This window comes from Oncorhynchus mykiss, chromosome 6 (genome assembly GCF_013265735.2).
Source record: "Oncorhynchus mykiss isolate Arlee chromosome 6, USDA_OmykA_1.1, whole genome shotgun sequence".
Taxonomy (NCBI): Eukaryota; Metazoa; Chordata; class Actinopteri; order Salmoniformes; family Salmonidae; genus Oncorhynchus; species Oncorhynchus mykiss.
The window spans coordinates 77,017,695-77,038,795 of NC_048570.1; the positions used below are offsets into that span (position 1 = coordinate 77,017,695).

General features: G+C 46.5%; 1 protein-coding gene across 2 annotated transcripts in view; it reads left to right on the forward strand.

The window, feature by feature from the left end:
* Window positions 1-20,701, forward strand: part of LOC110526968 (alpha-ketoglutarate-dependent dioxygenase FTO) — a 211,395-nt gene extending 190,694 nt beyond the window's left edge. For both annotated transcript variants that reach the window (XM_036980992.1, XM_036980993.1), the window contains exons 9-10: window positions 16,994-17,134; window positions 17,750-20,701. In XM_036980992.1, coding sequence (XP_036836887.1) covers window positions 16,994-17,134; window positions 17,750-17,756 — 148 coding nt within the window. In that variant the 3' untranslated portion in view covers window positions 17,757-20,701. The remainder of the gene's footprint in view (window positions 1-16,993; window positions 17,135-17,749) is intronic.
* Window positions 20,702-21,101: the final 400 nt, after the last annotated feature.

Genomic DNA, 21,101 nt, shown 5'->3' on the forward strand with positions numbered 1-21,101 from the left:
ATGTTCTCTAGCTATTACACAACGAGAGACACACTGTTTCTCCCTGATTTATATAGCCCAGTACCAAGTGTTGCAACATCTGCGAGGTTTGACTAGACAACTACAACAAATACTCAACGCTACTTCTGTGGGTGTCTCTTTAGGGAAACAAAAGAGGCTCTTTGTAGTTTGGTGGAGGAGACATGGGAACATGTCATTTATTTGGTGTCAGGATGTGTGTGGGCCGGTTCCGCCCCCCTTTTCATGAATTACTAAATACTGAAGCCTGGGCAGGTTTGGGAGAGAGGGAGGGGGGGGGGGGGGGGGGGGGGGGGGGGGGGGGGGGGGGGGGGGGGGGAGAAAGATATGGACGGGGAGAGGAATAGGAGCAGTGAGGTGGTGCACTGTAATGGTGCCAGGCTCCCCGGGCCTGGCTGGAGGCTATGTGCCTTACCAAGATCCTGTTTACAGTTAGCAGAGGAAGCTGCCAGCCATCCATTTCCATAACTATGCCTGCAGTCCTTGGTGGAAACCGATTCTTCACCTCTCTTCTTTTCTTTCCCTCTCTTATATTCTCTCTTTTCTTTCCCTGCTCTCTCCTCTGGCTCTAGCTCACTTCCCATCTCTTAGTTTAACCCCTGAAATCTCCCTCCACCCCACTGTACTTTTAAATCAGCTCTGCAGTGTTGTTTGCTGCCAAGAGGCATTGAACATCTTGTCAGTCATGGTTTTGATGAGATGGAGGAAGTTGCCCTATGAAGAAACTAGACATCTCTCCCCTGGTATCAGCTCCAAGGTAGAAGAATAGTCTCTGAAGGTCAGATTGGGTCGTTCACTTGCAGTTCACTCTAGCTCTCTCTCTCTCTGTGTGTGTGTGTTTGTGTGTGTGTGTGTGTGTGTGTGTGTGTGTGTGTGTGTGTGCATGTGCGCATTAGGTTGTCTGGGACGGATTGTACCTGTCCTGGGGGCTAGTGGAAGCCCAGGGGCCGTGGTAGACGCCAACGCCTATGTATGTTCTGTTCCGCTGTGTTTGTGTGTGTGTGTTCTGCTGCGTGTGTGTAGTTTCTCTCTGTCTGTGAACATATGCTCTTTCACACGGTCCCCATGGCCCCAAATGTCAGAACAGAACCAGCTACCAGACAGAGACGTGGGGCATTGTACAGGACGGTGTTACCCCCCCTCCACCTCCATATCTCCTGTCTTATGATGTTAACCGTTATTGAAGGTAAGTAGGTAACAGTGAGAGGGGGAAGGGGGGGGCGTCGTCTCCTGCTTTTTAGAGCATTAAATCCTCAGAGTTCGGGAGAAATGCCTGTCAGGTGAATGTCAGAGAGACAGTTGCTGCAGTGTGCAGCAACTGCTCTCCTGTCCTTTGTGTGCAGGCAGGTACCCTGGGTCCCAGTGAGTAAGACCACGACATGAGAAAGCCATTTGTAGCAGGAACATGCTCTGTGCTGTATGTACTAGGGAATCAGGCAGTCTGAACCCACAGGACACAGTATAAACAGTTGTGTGTGTCTATACTGTTACATTTCGGGAACATGGGTCCTGTTTTCTGTGTGCTCTTCCTCTCTCCCTGTGGACTGAAAACAGTGTCTACACCACACAGAGTTGATGAGGCTGTTGTTCTGCCGTGTGGGTGGGAGGCTGTAGTGGACTATACTGGGCGCTGAGGCAGAATCGATGGGGGGAGAGGAGACGGGTACAGTGGCCCCAGGAGGGGGCCGGGGTCCTGGGGTGGAGGTCCGGGGGGCTGGGGTGGAGATCCGGGGGTCAGGAAGCCAGAGGTAACCCCTGCAGCTCCCCTCCAGCACCATGCAGGACACACCTCAGCTCTCAGACAGCCCTATTGATTTGTCCAGCTGATAAAGTCTGTCTGCAGGTTAGCTGGTGTGTTAAATACCCCTCTTTTCACCTCCTAACCTAGCATGTGTTTGTGTGGGGCTGGAGTGGACTGAGGTGAGGACACAGACGGACACAGGCGCCATGCAGTGGTACCATTGATCAGGTGACTGACAGTGTTTGCTGGCTAACCCTCCTTCTCTCTCTCTCTGCCCCTGTGCCCCTGTGCCCCCTCCTATGCCCACACCTGGCACCAGGTGCGTCTCAGCCATTAGGTGGCGCCGGTATCCTCACTGTCACCCTGTTAGAACCCAGCCCTACCTACAGTACCCTCCATGGCACAGTGCTCTATTGTCATATCCTCAGGCTACAGGAAGACATAAGTCACAGAGCCGTTAGCCTTTGACACAACAGCGTGTGACAGGTCTGCTCGCTGTGAGGAACTCACATGGGGCATAAATCAATCCAGGGCCTGAATCCGAGGATCCTGCAGAGCAGGATGTATGTCTATGTTAATTCAAGCTTAACGTAGATTAATTCACAAGAGCCTGGGATTGTCGTGGTGTGTTGGCACATGTGATCTGTGTATGTAGGGAACTGGGAGAGAGAGAGATATATGGAGCCAACGTTATTCCCCATGAGCTTAACACAAGGCAGTTCGCTCACGGTTCTGTGTGTGCGTGTGTGTGTGTGTGTGTGTGTGTGTGTGTGTGTGTGTGTCTGTGTGCTCATTTGTAATCTAATGACAGATGGGTGTAGTGTATGAACCCCCAGAAGCCACTGCTGCTGTGACACATTTTTGTCCCCAGTGTTAGTTGGTTCAGTCCCTGGGTGTCTTTGAGTCAGAGCTGTCACAGGTGCTAGATAAGACACTGAGATATATATATATATACACACACACACACACAGTGTGTCTACTGTGCTGCTCAGCTCGTTCTGTAACATAACCCAATGTGTTTGACAGAAGGGGAAAAGTTGCCAACCAGACACGTGTATGTAAATAAAGGTCATATCCTTCTAAACAACTGAGGTGTTGTAATCAGTTTTTTATTTTTATTAAAGCAATAACATTTTGTCATTGAGTCACCTGAGTGTTTAATGTCTGAGTGGAGAACAGGTGTAGAGGTATGCTAAAACAATAAGGCTCTGGGTGGAGAACAGGTGTGGAGGTATGCTAAACCAATAAGGCCCAGGGTGGAGAACAGGTGTAGAGGTATGCTAAAACAATAAGCCTCTGGGTGGAGAACAGGTGTAGAGGTATGCTAAAACAATAAGGCTCTGGGTGGAGAACAGGTGTGGAGGTATGCTAAAACAATAAGCCTCTGGGTGGAGAACAGGTGTAGAGGTATGCTAAAACAATAAGGCTCTGGGTGGAGAACAGGTGTAGAGGTATGCTAAAACAATAAGCCTCTGGGTGGAGAACAGGTGTAGAGGTATGCTAAAACAATAAGCCTCTGGGTGGAGAACAGGTGTGGAGGTATGCTAAAACAATAAGGCTCTGGGTGGAGAACAGGTGTGGAGGTATGCTACAACAATAAGGCTCTGGGTGGAGAACAGGTGTGGAGGTATGCTAAAACAATAAGCCTCTGGGTGGAGAACAGGTGTAGAGGTATGCTAAAACAATAAGGCTCTGGGTGGAGAACAGGTGTAGAGGTATGCTAAAACAATAAGCCTCTGGGTGGAGAACAGGTGTAGAGGTATGCTAAAACAATAAGGCCCAGGGTGGAGAATAGGTGTGGAGGTATGCTAAAACAATAAGGCCCAGGGTGGAGAACAGGTGTGGAGGTATGCTAAAACAATAAGGCTCTGGGTGGAGAACAGGTGTGGAGGTATGCTAAAACAATAAGGCTCTGGGTGGAGAATAGGTGTGGAGGTATGCTAAAACAATAAGGCTCTGGGTGGAGAACAGGTGTGGAGGTATGCTAAAACAATAAGGCTCTGAGTGGAGAACAGGTGTGGAGGTATGCTAAAACAATAAGGCTCTGGGTGGAGAACAGGTGTGGAGGTATGCTAAAACAATAAGGCTCTGGGTGGAGAACAGGTGTAGAGGTATGCTGAAACAAGGCTCTGGGTGGAGAACAGGTGTGGAGGTATTCTAAACCGATAAGGCACTGGGTGGAGAACAGGTGTAGAGGTATGCTAAAACAATAAGGCCCAGGGTGGAGAACAGGTGTGGAGGTATGCTAAAACAATAAGGCTCTTGGTGGAGAATAGGTATGGAGGTATGCTAAAACAATAAGAACAGGTGTGGAGGTATGCTAAAACAATAAGGCTCTGGGTGGAGAACAGGTGTGGAGGTATGCTGAAACAAGGCTCTGGGTGGAGAACAGGTGTGGAGGTATGCTAAAACAATTAGGCTCTGGGTGGGGAAAAGGTGTGGAGGTATGCTAAAACAATAAGGCTCTGGGTGGAGAACAGGTGTGGAGGTATGCTGAAACAAGGCTCTGGGTGGAGAACAGGTGTGGAGGTATGCTAAAACAATAAGGCTCTGGGTGGAGAACAGGTGTGGAGGTATGCTGAAACAAGGCTCTGGGTGGAGAACAGGTGTGGAGGTATTCTAAACCGATAAGGCACTGGGTGGAGAACAGGTGTGGAGGTATGCTAAAACAATAAGGCTCTGAGTGGAGAACAGGTGTGGAGGTATGCTACAACAATAAGGCTCTGGGTGGAGAACAGGTGTGGAGGTATGCTAAAACAATAATGTTCTAGGTGGAGAATAGGTGTGGAGGTATGCTGAAACAATAAGGCTCTGGGTGGAGAACAGGTGTGGAGGTATGCTAAAACAATAAGGCTCTGGGTGGAGAACAGGTGTGGAGGTATGCTGAAACAAGGCTCTGGGTGGAGAACAGGTGTGGAGGTATTCTAAACCGATAAGGCACTGGGTGGAGAACAGGTGTGGAGGTATGCTAAAACAATAAGGCTCTGAGTGGAGAACAGGTGTGGAGGTATGCTACAACAATAAGGCTCTGGGTGGAGAACAGGTGTGGAGGTATGCTAAAACAATAATGTTCTGGGTGGAGAATAGGTGTGGAGGTATGCTGAAACAATAAGGCTCTGGGTGGAGAACAGGTATGGAGGTATGCTAAAGCAATAAGGCTCTGGGTGGAGACGACAGTATAGCAACTTCCCCCTCATCAAAATGAGTGAACTGGTTCTACAAAGCATCTTAGCATGTTTAGCCACTGTACAGAGAAGGCAGTGTGGTGGATTATGACAGCGTGCTACACCAATGTTTGCTAGCTTTTCCTTCAAAAGTACATCAACTGCATCATATTGTGTTTGCCGTGTCTTAGAGCCAGACATATGCAAAGCTGCCCCTCTCAGGATGAGAAATTATTAGCAGCAACAGAATGCCCAGTTGAAACAAAATGGCCGCCATCTAGGAGAAGTGCTGGCTAGCCTCCCTCTGTAATATGGCTGACAACAGCTTCACCTGCGACATGAGCAGAGAGGACAGCAACTAATTACGGGGACAAATATGTTTGGAGTGTGTGTTGTCTGGGCTCAGTCTGTTTATCTCAACCTCTGTTGGTTCAGACTCTCTCTCTCTCTCTGTTCTGATTTAACCAGAGGCAAAGCCTCCCAACTCATCAAATATTAAACAAGGCAAGGTTCTCAATGATTTTCTGTCTCTTCCTGTATTCACAGCTTCTTTCTTTCTGTCTCTCTCTCTTTGTCTCTGTCTCTCTCTCTCCTGCGAGGCGGACAGCGGAAGTCAGGCGGAATGAAAGCTGAAGTTTCTGCTGGTCGGCTAGTTGCCTCAATCGGCCATACAGGCTGGGGACTGCAGGGGATTGCAGGGGGGTGAATGGACAGTGACATGTTGATGTTGTACTGAGAATGTTTGGATCCCCATGTGGCCAGAGAGCTAGCCCCTCCCCCTTCCACTCCACTCTCCTCTCCTAGCCCTCTTCCTCTTCCGCCTCTCCCAACCTCTCTTAGTCTCTCCGCCATCATCCTTTCCTCTCTTTCTTCAACCCCTCTCCTCTCTCATCTATGCCCCAGCCCCTATGCCCTGTATACCCACCATTAAAGCTGGGCCTAAATACAGCTCACTGAGAGCTGCAGCCAGAGGGCCTATGATGCTCCATCTGTACCCATCATCCGTCTGTGTGTCTGCGTGTGTGTGTTGCTTCGATCAGTCAGCTGCCTGAGCTGTGTTTGTCCTGCTCCTCAGCTGCCTGATCCAGAGTTAGGCCTCACTGCTGGTGTCAGATGCCTTGCTAGACTCTGGATAGAGTAAGGATCTGGATGAATGATGTTGTGGTGACAGTTACCCAGAGCTGCATTGGTCTGATTTGGACCTGTTTCTCTGTGTGGCCAGCTGGGTGTCTATGAGTCTCAGTACTGGGTTATCCTCTCTCCTAATCACAGCTGACCTTGGATCAGTGGTTTAAGTTCCAGAGTCAGGGGCACATCCTCAGTGAAATAGGGAGTGGAGAGACAAGAGCAGGTGGGCAGTTTTTTTGGGGGGTTGAGAGTGAAAGGATATGAATGAGAGACGTTATCCCTTACTCCTACAGTGTAATCCATCTCTGTTCTCTACTGGCGTATGGCTCTAGTCTTCATTTAGTTGTCATTGTTCTGAATGGGAAGTTAACGTTTGTTACTTTACCTTTAAGAGACCTTTAAAACAGGCCAGTGGTATTCTCAGAGAAGCCATACTTTACATATAGGAACATTAAACAGTCAGGTTATGTTTTAATATTGACATGGGCATTGCTTTGTTGGTGTAGTAGACAAAGGGCTGGGTGTACTGAAACACAATATGTTCTTTCTCTGATATCACTGGGCGTGAATATTCATTCTGTTAGACTACAGGTCAACCGCATGTTTGTATAGCTCTTTGTGTTAGTTCTTGATCCACTGTGGCGTTTTGTACCTGTCTGAACACAAACACTATTTCTCTTCTTCACACCCTTATAAACACATGTTCAAACACACAATACCACATATTAGACATATTCATTTTCACACACTTTCTGACATACACACACACACACTCACCCCCTCCGTTGCATTGTGTTTCCTAGGCTGCCGTGCTGTGCCGTGCGGTACACTCTTGCACCCTGCTCAGTGCTGAAAGCCTCAGGGCCTGGCCTACCTTCCTGCTCCTCTAAACAAATTGCTCTCTTTCTGTTTCAGTCTTTTCACGGCAGCGTTTTAAATGGCGTGCCCTTTAATTACAGTATTTACTTAATAGGGTGAAACAAAACCCATGTTCACACAGCAGGAGGACCAGGTGACTCAGAAGGCTAAACACCTGGCAACAACACACTCCTCTGACACACACACCCACACACACCCACACTTAAAAAAAACACAGTGTTCTCTGGCTGGGAGAAAGTATTGGAGACCTGTGGGACATTTTCCACTTTGTTTACAGAAGCCACTCATGTCTATGGGAAAATGCTTCTTGTAAGTTAAAACATTTTAATTTGACAATCTTTAAAGTGGGTTAACAGATGGAAAGGAAATAAACATTCATGTATTTTATTCCTCCCTTCTGTAGTATACTATTACATTGGTCAGGGAAGACTGCTAAGTGTCTTTTCTCTTGTCTCTTCTTCTCTCTTCCCCCCCTCTCCTCTCCTCCTTTTCCATGTAACATTCCATGTTATATTTCTTTCCAATACACCTCCACAATGAACTCATCACTGCTAGATTACCCCAGCATTATGTTAATGACACGTTTGACTTTGTCTGGGTCTTTAAATGGCTCTGTGGTTTCACATTGTTTGAGGGTGTTCCCCTAATCTCTCTGGTTCCGCACTTTAACTTTACATCTCCTTCTAAAAGCTACATATGAAGATGTGCTGATGAGGGAGGAGCCTCACTGACATCATTCAGTGAGGTCACACAGGAAGTGATGTCTCAATGTGAACCTTTAACTGTAGCAGTACAAGAAGATGTGACATGTTGATTTGTGGTGTCTCTTCCTCTAATCTCTTTTCTCTCTCTTTTCAAACCAGGTTAATGTACTCCACCTATCTGAAACCTAATATCTATTGTACAACAGTTTAAAGCTCCTGGCCCACAGTTTAACACCATAAAGGCCTCAGATATTTAACACTACATCCCCCGTAGCTAGCAGAATGGCTTGTAACGGGCAATCTGAGGCACAATACCTATAATTAGCCAACCCAGTTTGACCCTGCCATTGTCACCTGCAGACAGGTGGGAATTGTGCGAGTCTCCGGTGACCTTATCATGTGACCAGGGTCAGGTGTCAGTCAGGGGAGAGACTGTATAGCTGTCGAGGCAGGCCTCATCCATCATCTTCTCTTATTGCTCTCTCTCTCTCTCTCTACATGATGCCCAGAAGGCGCTAGCAGGGTGGGGAGCCAGGGGTGAAGTTGAGGGGGGTGGAGGGTGGAAGAGAGGTGGTGGTGGTGGTGGAATGATCGTTTTACAGGAACGTTCACGGAACAACAAGTTTTCACAGCAACAGTGCGCCGTTCCACCACAAATAAAGAGTTACGGCTCCCTGCCCCACAGTAACCCTCTTCCTGATCCCAGAGCAGATTTATGGCCTTCAACCGCTGGGCTGTGAAAAACTGCAAACACTGACAGGCTCGTAACCTCTTTACCCTCTCCATCAAGACTCTTATTGCTCAGTTTTCTCTCCTGGGCTATGTAAATAAACACAGTCACTGTGAAAAACTCACATTTCTCTTTAAACCAACTCTAATTAGTTTTCCCTCACTATATCAAAATGCTTCACTCTGGTATTTGGCCTCATGTATGGAATAATATTGCATTATGGGGGCTGTGTTGGCATGTTGAGGCATTGGTCCCTGTTGAGTCTTAGCCACGGTGTCTTCATGGCTGTTGTCGTTATGGCTCAACATGGCCAGAGTAAAAGTTTGTTTACAGTTTGAGGTCTCCGACCTGAACCAGCTGCATTAGTCGAAACTATGGAGCTCTCACAGGTGGCTTGGAGGCCCTCTTCATCCCTCTTGGAACACACACCCACACACAGCCTTAGGGGATGACCCATGACCCACCCCTGTGGGAAGAACACACGGCCAGAAGCTGTGGACAGACCCTCTATCTGTTTGTCTTTACAGCCTGATTGCATTTGAACGAACGTTGTCTGCTTGTAAATGTTGGCATTAGGCTGCATTCCATCCCATAGCCCAAGGTAAGAGAGGAGAGTTGTAGCAGAGTAGGGCTGTGGTGTTGGGTAATTTGTCACCCTGTTAAACGACTAATGGACGTCCACCTGGTTTGGGAGCAACAGCAGCAGTTTGCCTGGCTCCTCCTTTGCAAGTCCAGACTGCAATTGTGTTTTATGGCCCCAATTATAAAGGATATTTAGCGACAACCTTGCTGCTTGTGTGTTTTGCATCTGGTTGGTGGAGGTTCCAGACACTCAACAACCCACCTAGCCAGCCCACATCAAACAACCTCGGTGTGAGACTTGGTGTGCTCTGCTCTGATGAGCCCTGCTTTTTATCAATGCCTCATTCACCTAGTTATTGAATCATACAGCACAGGAGTATTGCGGAGAGCAGAAGTGCACATGGTGTGGTCGTACGTGCCGCAGCCCAGACCTACAGGTCCTGTGTTCCCACTGCTGTCATGTAGGAGTCCTGCAGGCTCTAATAAAGTCAAATAATAAATTATCCTATTTGTTTCATGTGGTTTAATGAGCAGACGCACATCAGACTGTAGCTGGATGGAAGGGGACCTCACAGGGCCTGAGTCTGGCTGTGGTGGGGTGGCGGGGCGTCCCACCCAAAGGTAGCTCACTCATTGTTACAAGCAGCACCACCCTGGGGGGGGGGGGGGGGGGGGGGGGGGGGGGGGGGGGGGTTGTGTGTGTGTGTCCTGCTCCCGACCAAAAGGCATTTGCGTGTTTTCCACAGCCATTAATTATAGGGATCAGATGTTAGTTTTATTAGCAGGGGCTCTTTAAAAGGAGTCAAAATGAAAGGAACATATGTCACGCATTTGATGCCCCGCCCGCTCCCCCTATTCCTCTCCTCCACAGTCACCCACCTCATACACTCACGAAGAGCACAGTCAGCACAGTCTGTCTGCAGACAATAGTGGTCAGTGGATTGATCCTGAGGAAGCTGTTGGGACGTTGCCCTACCCACGCTCTGCTGTACCAGTGGTAGGTGCTACCACTGTGGGGCTTGACCCCAGGAGGCCTGTGGGCAAATTAAAGAGCACCGGCTCCATACCACGCAGCCTCACTGAACCTTACAGTATAGTACAGTATTACAGTGTAGTACATGACTCCACACAGTTACCACTGAGCCTTATAGTATAGTACATGACTCCACATAGTTACCACTGAACCTTACAGTATAGTACATGACTCCACACAGTTACCACTGCACCTTACAGTATAGTACAGTATTACAGTATAGTACATGACTCCACATAGTTACCCCTGAACCTTACAGTATAGTATATGACTCCACACAGTTACCACTGAACCTTACAGTATAGTACAGTATTACAGTATAGTACATGACTCCACACAGTTACCCCTGAACCTTACAGTATAGTACATGACTCCACACAGTTCCACTGAACCTTATAGTATAGTACAGTATTACAGTGTAGTACATGACTCGACACAGTTACCACTGAACCTTACAGTATAGTACATGACTCCACACAGTTCCACTGAACCTTATAGTATAGTACAGTATTACAGTGTAGTACATGACTCTACACAGTTACCACTGAACCTTACAGTATAGTACAGTATTACAGTGTAGTACATGACTCTACACAGTTACCACTGAACCTTACAGTATAGTACATGACTCCACACAGTTACCACTGAACCTTACAGTATAGTACAGTATTACAGTATAGTACATGACTCCACACAGTTACCCCTGAACCTTACAGTATAGTACAGTATTACAGTATAGTACATGACTCCACACAGTTACCACTGAACCTTACAGTATAGTACAGTATTACAGTGTAGTACATGACTCCACATAGTTACCACTGAACCTTACAGTATAGTACATGACTCCACACAGTTACCACTGAACCTTATAGTATAGTACATGACTCCACATAGTTACCACTGAACCTTACAGTATAGTACATGACTCCACATAGTTACCACTGAACCTTACAGTATAGTACATGACTCCACACAGTTACCCCTGAACCTTACAGTATAGTACAGTATTACAGTATAGTACATGACTCCACATAGTTACCACTGAACCTTACAGTATAGTACATGACTCCACACAGTTACCCCTGAACCTTACAGTATAGTACAGTATTACAGTGTAGTACATGACTCCACACAGTTACCACTGAACCTTACAGTATAGTACATGACTCCACACAGTTACCACTGAACCTTACAGTATAGTACAGTATTACAGTATAGTACATGACTCCACACAGTTACCACTGAACCTTACAGTATAGTACATGACTCCACACAGTTACCCCTGAACCTTACAGTATAGTACTGTATTACAGTATAGTACATGCCTCCACATAGTTACCACTGAACCTTATAGTATAGTACATGACTCTACACAGTTACCCCTGAACCTTACAGTATAGTACATGACTCCACACAGTTACCACTGAACCTTACAGTATAGTACATGACTCCACACAGTTACCCCTGAACCTTACATTATAGTACATGACTCCACATAGTTACCACTGAACCTTACAGTATAGTACATGACTCCACACAGTTACCCCTGAACCTTACAGTATAGTACAGTATTACAGTGTAGTACATGACTCCACATAGTTACCACTGAACCTTACAGTATAGTACATGACTCCACACAGTTACCACTGAACCTTACAGTATAGTACAGTATTACAGTGTAGTACATGACTCCACACAGTTACCACTGAACCTTACAGTGTAGTACATGCCTCCACACAGTTACCACTGAACCTTACAGTATAGTACATGACTCCACACAGTTACCACTGAACCTTACAGTATAGTACATGACTCCACACAGTTACCCCTGAACCGTTCAGTATAGTACAGTATTACAGTGTAGTACATGACTCCACACAGTTACCCCTGAACCTTATAGTATAGTACATGACTCCACATAGTTACCCCTGAGCCTTACAGTATTTTACATGACTCCACACAGTTACCACTGAACCTTACAGTATAGTACAGTATTACAGTATAGTACATGACTCCACACAGTTACCACTGAGCCTTACAGTATTACAGTATAGTACATGACTCCACACAGTTACCCCTGAACCTTACAGTATAGTACAGTATTACAGTAGAGTACATGACTCCACACAGTTACCACTGAACCTTATAGTATAGTACATGACTCCACACAGTTACCACTGAACCTTACAGTATAGTACATGACTCCACACAGTTACCCCTGAACCTTACAGTATATTACATGACTCCACATAGTTACCACTGAACCTTACAGTATAGTACATGACTCCACACAGTTACCCCTGAACCTTACAGTATAGTACAGTATTACAGTATAGTACATGACTCCACATAGTTATCCCTGAACCTTACAGTATAGTACATGACTCCACACAGTTACCCCTGAACCTTACAGTATAGTACAGTATTACAGTGTAGTACATGACTCCACACAGTTACCACTGAGCCTTATAGTATAGTACAGTATTACAGTATAGTACATGACTCCACATAGTTACCCCTGAACCTTACAGTATAGTACATGACTCCACACAGTTACCCCTGAACCTTACAGTATAGTACAGTATTACAGTGTAGTACATGACTCCACACAGTTACCACTGAGCCTTACAGTATAGTACAGTATTACAGTATAGTACATGACTCCACACAGTTACCCCTGAACCTTACAGTATAGTACAGTATTACAGTATAGTACATGACTCCAAACAGTTACCACTGAACCTTACAGTATAGTACATGACTCCACACAGTTACCACTGAACCTTACAGTATAGTACAGTATTACAGTATAGTACATGACTCCACACAGTTACCACTGAACCTTACAGTATAGTACATGACTCCACACAGTTACCCCTGAACCTTACAGTATAGTACAGTATTACAGTATAGTACATGACTCCACACAGTTACCACTGAACCTTATAGTATAGTACATGACTCCACACAGTTACCCCTGAACCTTACAGTATAGTACATGACTCCACACAGTTCCACTGACTCTTACACAAGACAGAGATGTGTGCAGGTACAGGCGAGACATGGCCGCTGAACCGCTGTCATCCTGGGCAACATGATTGCGTACATCACCGTCGGCGGCTAGTCTGAATTTATGAGACACATGCCTGTTTCTGCATGACTTGTTTGATTGCATTCTCTGGTTTGTGGCTTCGCTGGCAAGGCCGTAAAACCTCACACCTGCAGAGTTCTAAAGGACTGAACTGTGGGTGTAGGGGAGATAATGAGGAACCAGGTGAACTGAGGCTCTCTCTCTCTCTCACACACACACACACACACACACACACACACAGAAAGAGAGATATCACAACCCATCTCCTTAAAAGGAATTTCCATCAGGCAGCAACCCCACCCTACCTATTCCATACATAATGTCTTTATCAAACAGTCTCCATTTACTCCCATGTGTGGTTACAAATGATCTCTTATAGCAATAACACAATAAGTGTTGTCTGCTATCTATGTTAGCCTTCTTTTTTTTCCACTTGGCCTGACACAATCGTGGCATTTATCAGTGTAATTGCACGAGTCGGAAGCACTGACGTTGTCTATTAGGCGGCTCTCCATCCTGTTAAGAGCAGAGAGGCTTTTAATGTATGGCCCTGGTTGCAGGAGTGGACTCAGCACAATTACATGGCTAGTGGATAGATGGAGGGTTCCTGATACTGATAATGTTGATCTCTGGACCAGCCAGGCACTCCCAACAAATAGAGAGAGAGAGAGACAGAGAGCGAGAGACAGAAAGAGAGAGAGAGAGAGCGAGAGAGACAGAGAGCGAGAGAGACAGAAAGAGAGAGAGAGAAAGAGAGAGAGAGAGAAAACAAAGTGAAGCAGAGGTTAATAATTTGATTTACTTGCAGCAATGGATTTCTTTTTCTTCCCCCTCTCTTTCTCTCCCTCTCTTTCTCTCCCTCTCTTTATCTCCCTCTCTTTCTCTCCCTCTCTTTATCTCCCTCTCTTTATCTCCCTCTCTTTATCTCCCTCTCTTTCTCTCCCTCTCTTTATCTCCCTCTCTTTCTCTCCCTCTCTTTATCTCCCTCTCTTTCTCTCCCTCTCTTTCTCTCCCTCTCTTTCTCTCCCTCTCTTTCTCTCCCTCTCTTTCTCTCCCTCTCTCTCCTTTCTTTACCAGGCAGGGCAGCAAGTGGGCTGAGGAGGGAGGGCTGAGCCAGGGGGAAATCGATGGGGAGCGCATTACAGTAAAACGTATTGATTAGAAGAGACCTGCGAGCACCGTGTCGGTCGCGGAGATGGTGGAATGATGCAATGCTTAAAGGAATTTATCCTTTGACTTTTACATTAACCTTTTATTGACTGCTTTGCCTGTCCATAATTAACACTCACTTTAGCTAAAGTGGTTAGTTTGAGCAGAGCAGTGTGGGGCCGGAGCCTGGGTCCTATGGTGAGCTTCTCCGCCAGCTAGAGCCCTATAGCCCCCTCCTTGCCACAGACTCTGCGGCCCAAATGGCATCCTATTCACCATTTAGTGCACTACTTTGAACCAGGGCTAAAGGACTCTGATCAAAAGTAGTGCACTATATGGGGAATAGGGTGCCTTTTAGGAGGCAGGCAGACAGAACAGTTCAAGTGCAGTGTGTGGCTGCACTATGGAAGGCCTCTGTGGAATAAAAGGCGATAGAAGCTCAGATTCCTTTCACATTAGCATACTATTTGAGCAGGCCTGCCGGGCTATAGGGTTTCAGGGCAAATTGAAATGAGTGATTGTATTGCCAATCTCTCCTGAGCGAGTGGGCGAGAGAGCACCAGATGGGATAGTTAGCCCATATCTGTCTAGGGTTAATCCGTTGGAACACTGTAGACTCACAAACACACTCCTAGTCCTCTAGCGCTGCCTCTCTTTCTCCATCCCGCTCTCCCTCCTCTTTGTCTTTGACCTTACCTTTAAGGTGCTGTTTTCCCAGGGGAAAGTGGTGATTTGTGAGAATGTGTATAGTGCTGTGGCTCACAATGCATTTCTATGAGAGTTTAAGGTACCAGACTAGATATTGAATGATTTCATTCCATTTCATTCCATCGGTTAAGTGAAGGTGTGGTATTTGCAGCTATTGGAGGTAGTGGGTTGAATGTCCTTGCCTCTATTATATTTGACACAACTCTCATCCTCATAACTACTGCATCTCTGGTTAAACAGATCTCTCCGTTCCAGTTTAATACGGTTAGATTCTCTGTCAGATGAGTACAGTATTACCACATAATGAACTTCACCACATATTTACATGGTCTATCTTCATTTCCTTGTTCAGGACAGCCGAAAAGAGGCCAGTGTTTTCTATTGTACCAGTCTAACATGAATAGTTAATTCACTCTCAAACGGCACTTTGTTCCCATGGCCTTTGGTGTCTGTCCGCTGATGTAAGCAGAACGTGTGCGTGTGAGGCGTACCTCTATTCTCTGTGTGTCTGTGTCTCTTTTCATCCAGTTCTATATTTATGCCTGGCGTGTCCGTCGTCCTCTCTCTGAAGTGGCGCTTCCTGTAATTCTGCCTAAATAAATCATGAGAACATTTAGACCCATGTCTTGTCGCGCAGCCCCAAGGTCAGCTGATCCTATTATTTATCAAGTCATCTGCTACATAATGGTACTTAGACCATGTTAACACATTCTATTATCAGGCCCCTGATCTGAGGCCTGGAAGATATGTGGATGGTGTATGTTAATACCGTCCTCTTGGTGTAATGCACTACCTATCAGAGGGTTAGACCACAGCTGAATGGTACCACTTAGCTGAACAACTACTCCAGCATTAAGTGGCCCTTGGTTGAAATATAGAACGGCCAATTGAGGCAGGGATGGCCTGGACTGCCTGTTCCCTGGCCACATTAACGACCTCCCCATCACATCCATAACACACACCTCCATGTTAGGAACCCTAGAGACTGTAGGGGGGTGGGGAGGCAGGGGGAAGCAGGATGCCTGGGGTAGGGATGGGGAGGTAGGGTGTCAGGGAGTCAGACACCAACCAGCTTCTTTTTCAGAAGGAGGAGGAGGAGGAGATGAAGTAAGCAGTAACTGTGACACACACACACACTGTGACCACAACCCCCCACCACCACTGGCCCCTCCCACCCACCCCCTCCTTCACTTCCAGGTCAGGGGTCAGCTTCATCTGTCACTATGGAAGACAGATTTACATTGACAGTCCAGACTGCCACCAAGTCACCTGTGTAAATACAATACTGATTCCTACTGAGACGTCTCATACCGTGATGCTTTGGTATACATTTTGATCCAACAGACTAGGTGGTGGAAACAGTAGAAGTCATAATCCATGAATCATATAATGTAGAGTACTGTAGAAACACCATGTAATAACATCAGAGGGCTGTTTCTCTATCTGTCTCTCTTGTTCTGACTGGATGAAAGGAGAGGGCTTTCCAGAGAAACCATCTGGCTGTGTGGAAATGACTGGAGCATTAATCACTGAGGATACTGTTGCTTTGTCATCATATTGACGGTTTTAACCACAACACACACAGATCACACACCCATGTAGGGCTACATATAAAACATTCCTGACTCTCACCTCTCAAACAGGTCACATACCTACCACACACACACACACACACACACACACACACACACACACACACACACACACACCCTGCAGGGTCTAATAGGGACCAGTCTATTGGAAGTCAAAGAGAACTGGAGAGGAAACACAAGCCCACTGCCTCCTGGTCAAACACACATTGGTCCTCCCTGTGTGTTTACAGAAAACACACTCCATCCACACTCACCCAACAATTACCTCCCGTTATTGTGTGATCTGCTCAAACTCACTATCAGTCAGATACAGATCTCATTTTCTTTGTTATACCGTGAACCACCACTGTTGATTTACATTGCTTCTGTGTAACAATGTGTAATGATGGTGGCGTCTGTATAGGAGGTGATTTATGTCCAGAGGAGTGTCTGACCTGTCCTGTTATTTCCTGTCCTTGTCTGTCCCTCCAGGTGCCATTCCAGCCTGGCCAAGACCCTGCCCCCAGAAGAGGCCCCCGTTGACCGGCCATTTTGGGCCGACGACGACCCCAGCATGCCTCTGCCCTTTGACCTAGCTGACATCATCAACAGGGTGGAGTCACTCCTCTGGAGGTCGGTCGCAGACACACATAAGCGGAAACAGACACACACACACACACACTTAAATAACTCACTTATATGAGTCTGCACACCTCCCTGTAGCTCCTTGATTGTCCTGTCACCATACAACAATACTTAACCATCTCCTTCATAGACCTACGTGGTGTGGTCTCCACCCTCTTTTCTGTAACTGCTGCCTCTCTGGTCAGCAGTTCTCTTCCTTAGTCAGAAATACAGTTGAATTATCCCATCCTGTTGGCATTTAAACTCAGCAGACATTACTATGCAGTACACTGGCCTTTTCATAGCCACCATGGCTCTCTGATTGGCTCATTAGATATTTCCCAAATGGCACCCTATTCCCCATGTAGCGTGCTCCATTTGACCCGATACCTATGGGCCCTGGTCCAGAGTAGCCCACTATAAGGGTAGTAGGGTGCCATTTGGAATGCAGACTTTGGCTCCTTCAGTCTGTGTGTTAATTACAGTGTGTGGCTGGGTCCCGGCCCTGCCTGCACTCTGACATCTCAATGACTTGTTGTCATACAGACGGAGTGAGTGACTGGATGGGATGTGAATAGATGGATGGAGGAATGACTGGGCTTGTGTTTTCTTTCCTCCTGTCAGGATGTGACGGATGGGACACAAAGAAAAGAGAAGGAGAAAGAGAGCGAGAGAGTCACCCCGTCATCTGAACAGCCTCTATCGTGAGGACAGACGACAGAGGAGGAGAACAGGACCTACCAACTCCTGATGGTGTCAACGTCCTCCAATGGGGGTAGACTTCCCCACCCCAGCCCACCCTGGACCCCTCCCAACCCTGTACCTCGCCCCACCCCGCCCAAACCAGTCTCATCTATCTTTGCTTGGATTGACTCAACATGGCTGCAACATGGAGGATGAAACCCTTGTTAGCATGCTTTGCTAACATGCTATAGCTGGTATTGGAACTAGTCTCACAATGGTAACATGGATAACCTGCAGAATTAAAACTGAATGTATAGGAATGTATTATTTCAATCAATGTTCTGTTTCTTTTCTACATTTAACCAGCGTTGTGTATGGATATGACAAATAGTCATACAGATGTAGGATCTTCATTTGACCAGTTTCTCACAGCAGCAAAATTATCCTGCAGCAACAGGAAATGTGAATTATTGGGTGGATTATAATTAATGGACATTTTTGTAAGGGTTGATACATTTTTACTTAGGGCAAATCAAGTCTGACATTTTCATGTGGAAATTACAAACAGAAATCCTTTTAAACCTTTTAAGCCTTGAATGCACTACAAGTTTGCATTTCCTTGCTGCGCAGGAAATTTCCTGCAACAACAGGGTGATCAAATTAAAATCCTATATCTGTAGTACATTTATACTTTCTGTTTCTAACTCAATGTTGTTCTAATTATACTGTTGTATCCTAATGTCCATTCACTTCCTGTATTTCACAACTTTCTTGTTCAGAATCTCACAGGGCATGACTTTGTGTTACCAAGATGTGACTGAAAGTGTGTGTGTGTGTGTGTGTGTGTGTGTGTGTGTGTGTGTGTGTGTGTGTGTGTGTGTGTGTGTGTGTGTGTGTGTGTGTGTGTGTGTGTGTGAATGTGTGCCACTGCAGTATTTACAGTATGTGAAATTGTATGTGTGTGAAGCAGTATGATAGGGCCTGTAGCAGGGCTGGGAGATGTTTGTGTTAGAGAGGAAAGGACACGAGTCTAGTAGGCATGTCTCTGTCTGCAGGCCTGTCTCTAGTCTGCTCTGTAGGACTGAAAGGCAGCCCAGGCAGACAGCTACTGTAGGGCTGAAAGGCAGCCCAGGCAGACAGCTACTGTAGGGCTGAAAGGCAGCCAAGGCAGACAGCTACTGTAGGGCTGAAAGGCAGCCCAGGCAGACAGCTACTGTAGGGCTGAAAGGCAGCCCAGGCAGACAGCTACTGTAGGGCTGAAAGGCAGCCCAGGCAGACAGTTTATGTAGGTCTGAAAGGTAGCCCAGACAGACAGCTACTGTAGGGCTGAAAGGCAGCCCAGACAGACAGCTACTGTAGGGCTGAAAGGCAGCCCAGGCAGACAGCTACTGTAGGGCTGAAAGGCAGCCCAGACAGACAGCTACTGTAGGGCTGAAAGGCAGCCCAGACAGACAGCTACTGTAGGGCTGAAAGGCAGCCCAGGCAGACAGCTACTGTAGGGCTGAAAGGCAGCCCAGACAGACAGTTTATGTAGGACTGAAAGGCAGCCCAGACAGACAGTTTATGTATGGCTGAAAGGCAGCCCAGGCAGGCAGTTTTTTTAGGGCTGAAAGGCAGCCCAGACAGACAGTTTATTTAGGGCTGAAAGGCAGCCCAGGCAGGCAGTTTTTTTAGGGCTGAAAGGCAGCCCAGACAGACAGCTACTGCAGGGCTAAAAGGCAGCCCAGGCAGGCAGTTGTGTAGGGCTGAAAGGCAGCCCAGGCAGGCAGTTTGTGTAAGGCTGAAAGGCAGCCCAGGCAGGCAGTTTGTGTAGGGCTGAAAGGCAGCCCAGGCACGCAGTTTGTGTAGGGCTGAAAGGCAGCCCAGGCAGACAGCTACTATAATGTGTGGCTGATAGAAGGATCCCCATCCTAACTGCCACTCTGTCTTCATAATTGCAGCTGTTCAATGGCTTTTAATTAGTCTTAAAGCGTGTAGAGCACCACTTTCCCTGTATCGCTGCAGGCCTGAAACTCAGATCCACGGCTTCTGACAAAACCAACCAGGAAAGAGAAGCTATGGGTGGAAATGTGATGGTTGTCAATGCCAAGCAGAGCAGCCTTCTTTTTTATTTCTTAGTAACACTTTATTTCCGGGATCATCAACTAGATTCAGCCGCGGGACGAATTACAAATCATTTTTAGACTGCAAATTGACCCCAAGAAGCCTAAACGGATAATATTTGACTAAAACATAATAATTTCAAACCTTGCTCACGTTTGTACACGATTACTTGTCTCACTATTATGCGTGGGAATACTTGGGAATTTAAAAAAAAAATCTTATTTTATTATTATTTTGCTTCGAAAACTTGGGGGCCAAATAAAACCACCCGCGGGCTGCAGTTGTGCAGCTGCTTTCTTTGACCTGGCCACCATAATGCCTTTATAACAATGTTGTAAACATGTCATAATGCTTCATAGCTTGTGTCATTGTCATAACTGAAGCTTTATGGCATGTGTTGACATGTTATGACTCGTGGTATGAAGCTTTATAACATGGTTAGGACATTTTTATGAAGGGTTATGAAGAGCTCATGGTGTTTAGTTCAAATGAAGTCTTACCAATTTCTTTATCTATATATATCAACAGGAAGTATAACTGATATGTAGTGTTAAAAATCCACTTCTCAAAGTTGTTTTTTACTTCTGGAGGTTTTTCCTATTTCAAATGTTAACAGTTGCCAAAATGTTGTTCTCTTGCTTAATCTTTTTGTATGTTGACTGAGGTTGAGATTGTAGACTGGCTGTATTGTTGAGTTGAACAACTATGTGCTCTCTGTTTCACCGCTCAGCTTGTCTGTCTGAAGCTTTAGGAAGGCAGTAAATAAACCAAGACAGTGTTTTATGACCCTCTCTGTGTGGTGCTCTCTGTTGTGTCCAAGCCTCCTGCATCATGTTCATCATCACACTGTATCCCACTTTGGCCTCGCTGTGTGTCTGTGCGTGTGTGTGTCCGTGTGTGTATTTGTGTGTGTGTCTGTGCTTTTGTGGGTGCATGCACATTTACACAAGTACACATTTCATTTACCAGGCTGTGTGAGAAGGCTATCTAAGTGTGTTTTCCCTTTTCCTAGAGTGTGTGTGAGCAGTGAATTGAGACTCATTTGTCAGGTGAGTGTGAGTTACAGTTCTCTGGCCTGCATGCCCTGTCACCACCTGGCCTCTCTCTCTCTCCCTGCCAGATAGATGGTATGCCCTGTCACCACCTGGCCTCTCTCTCTCCCTGCCAGATAGATGGGATGCCCTGGCAG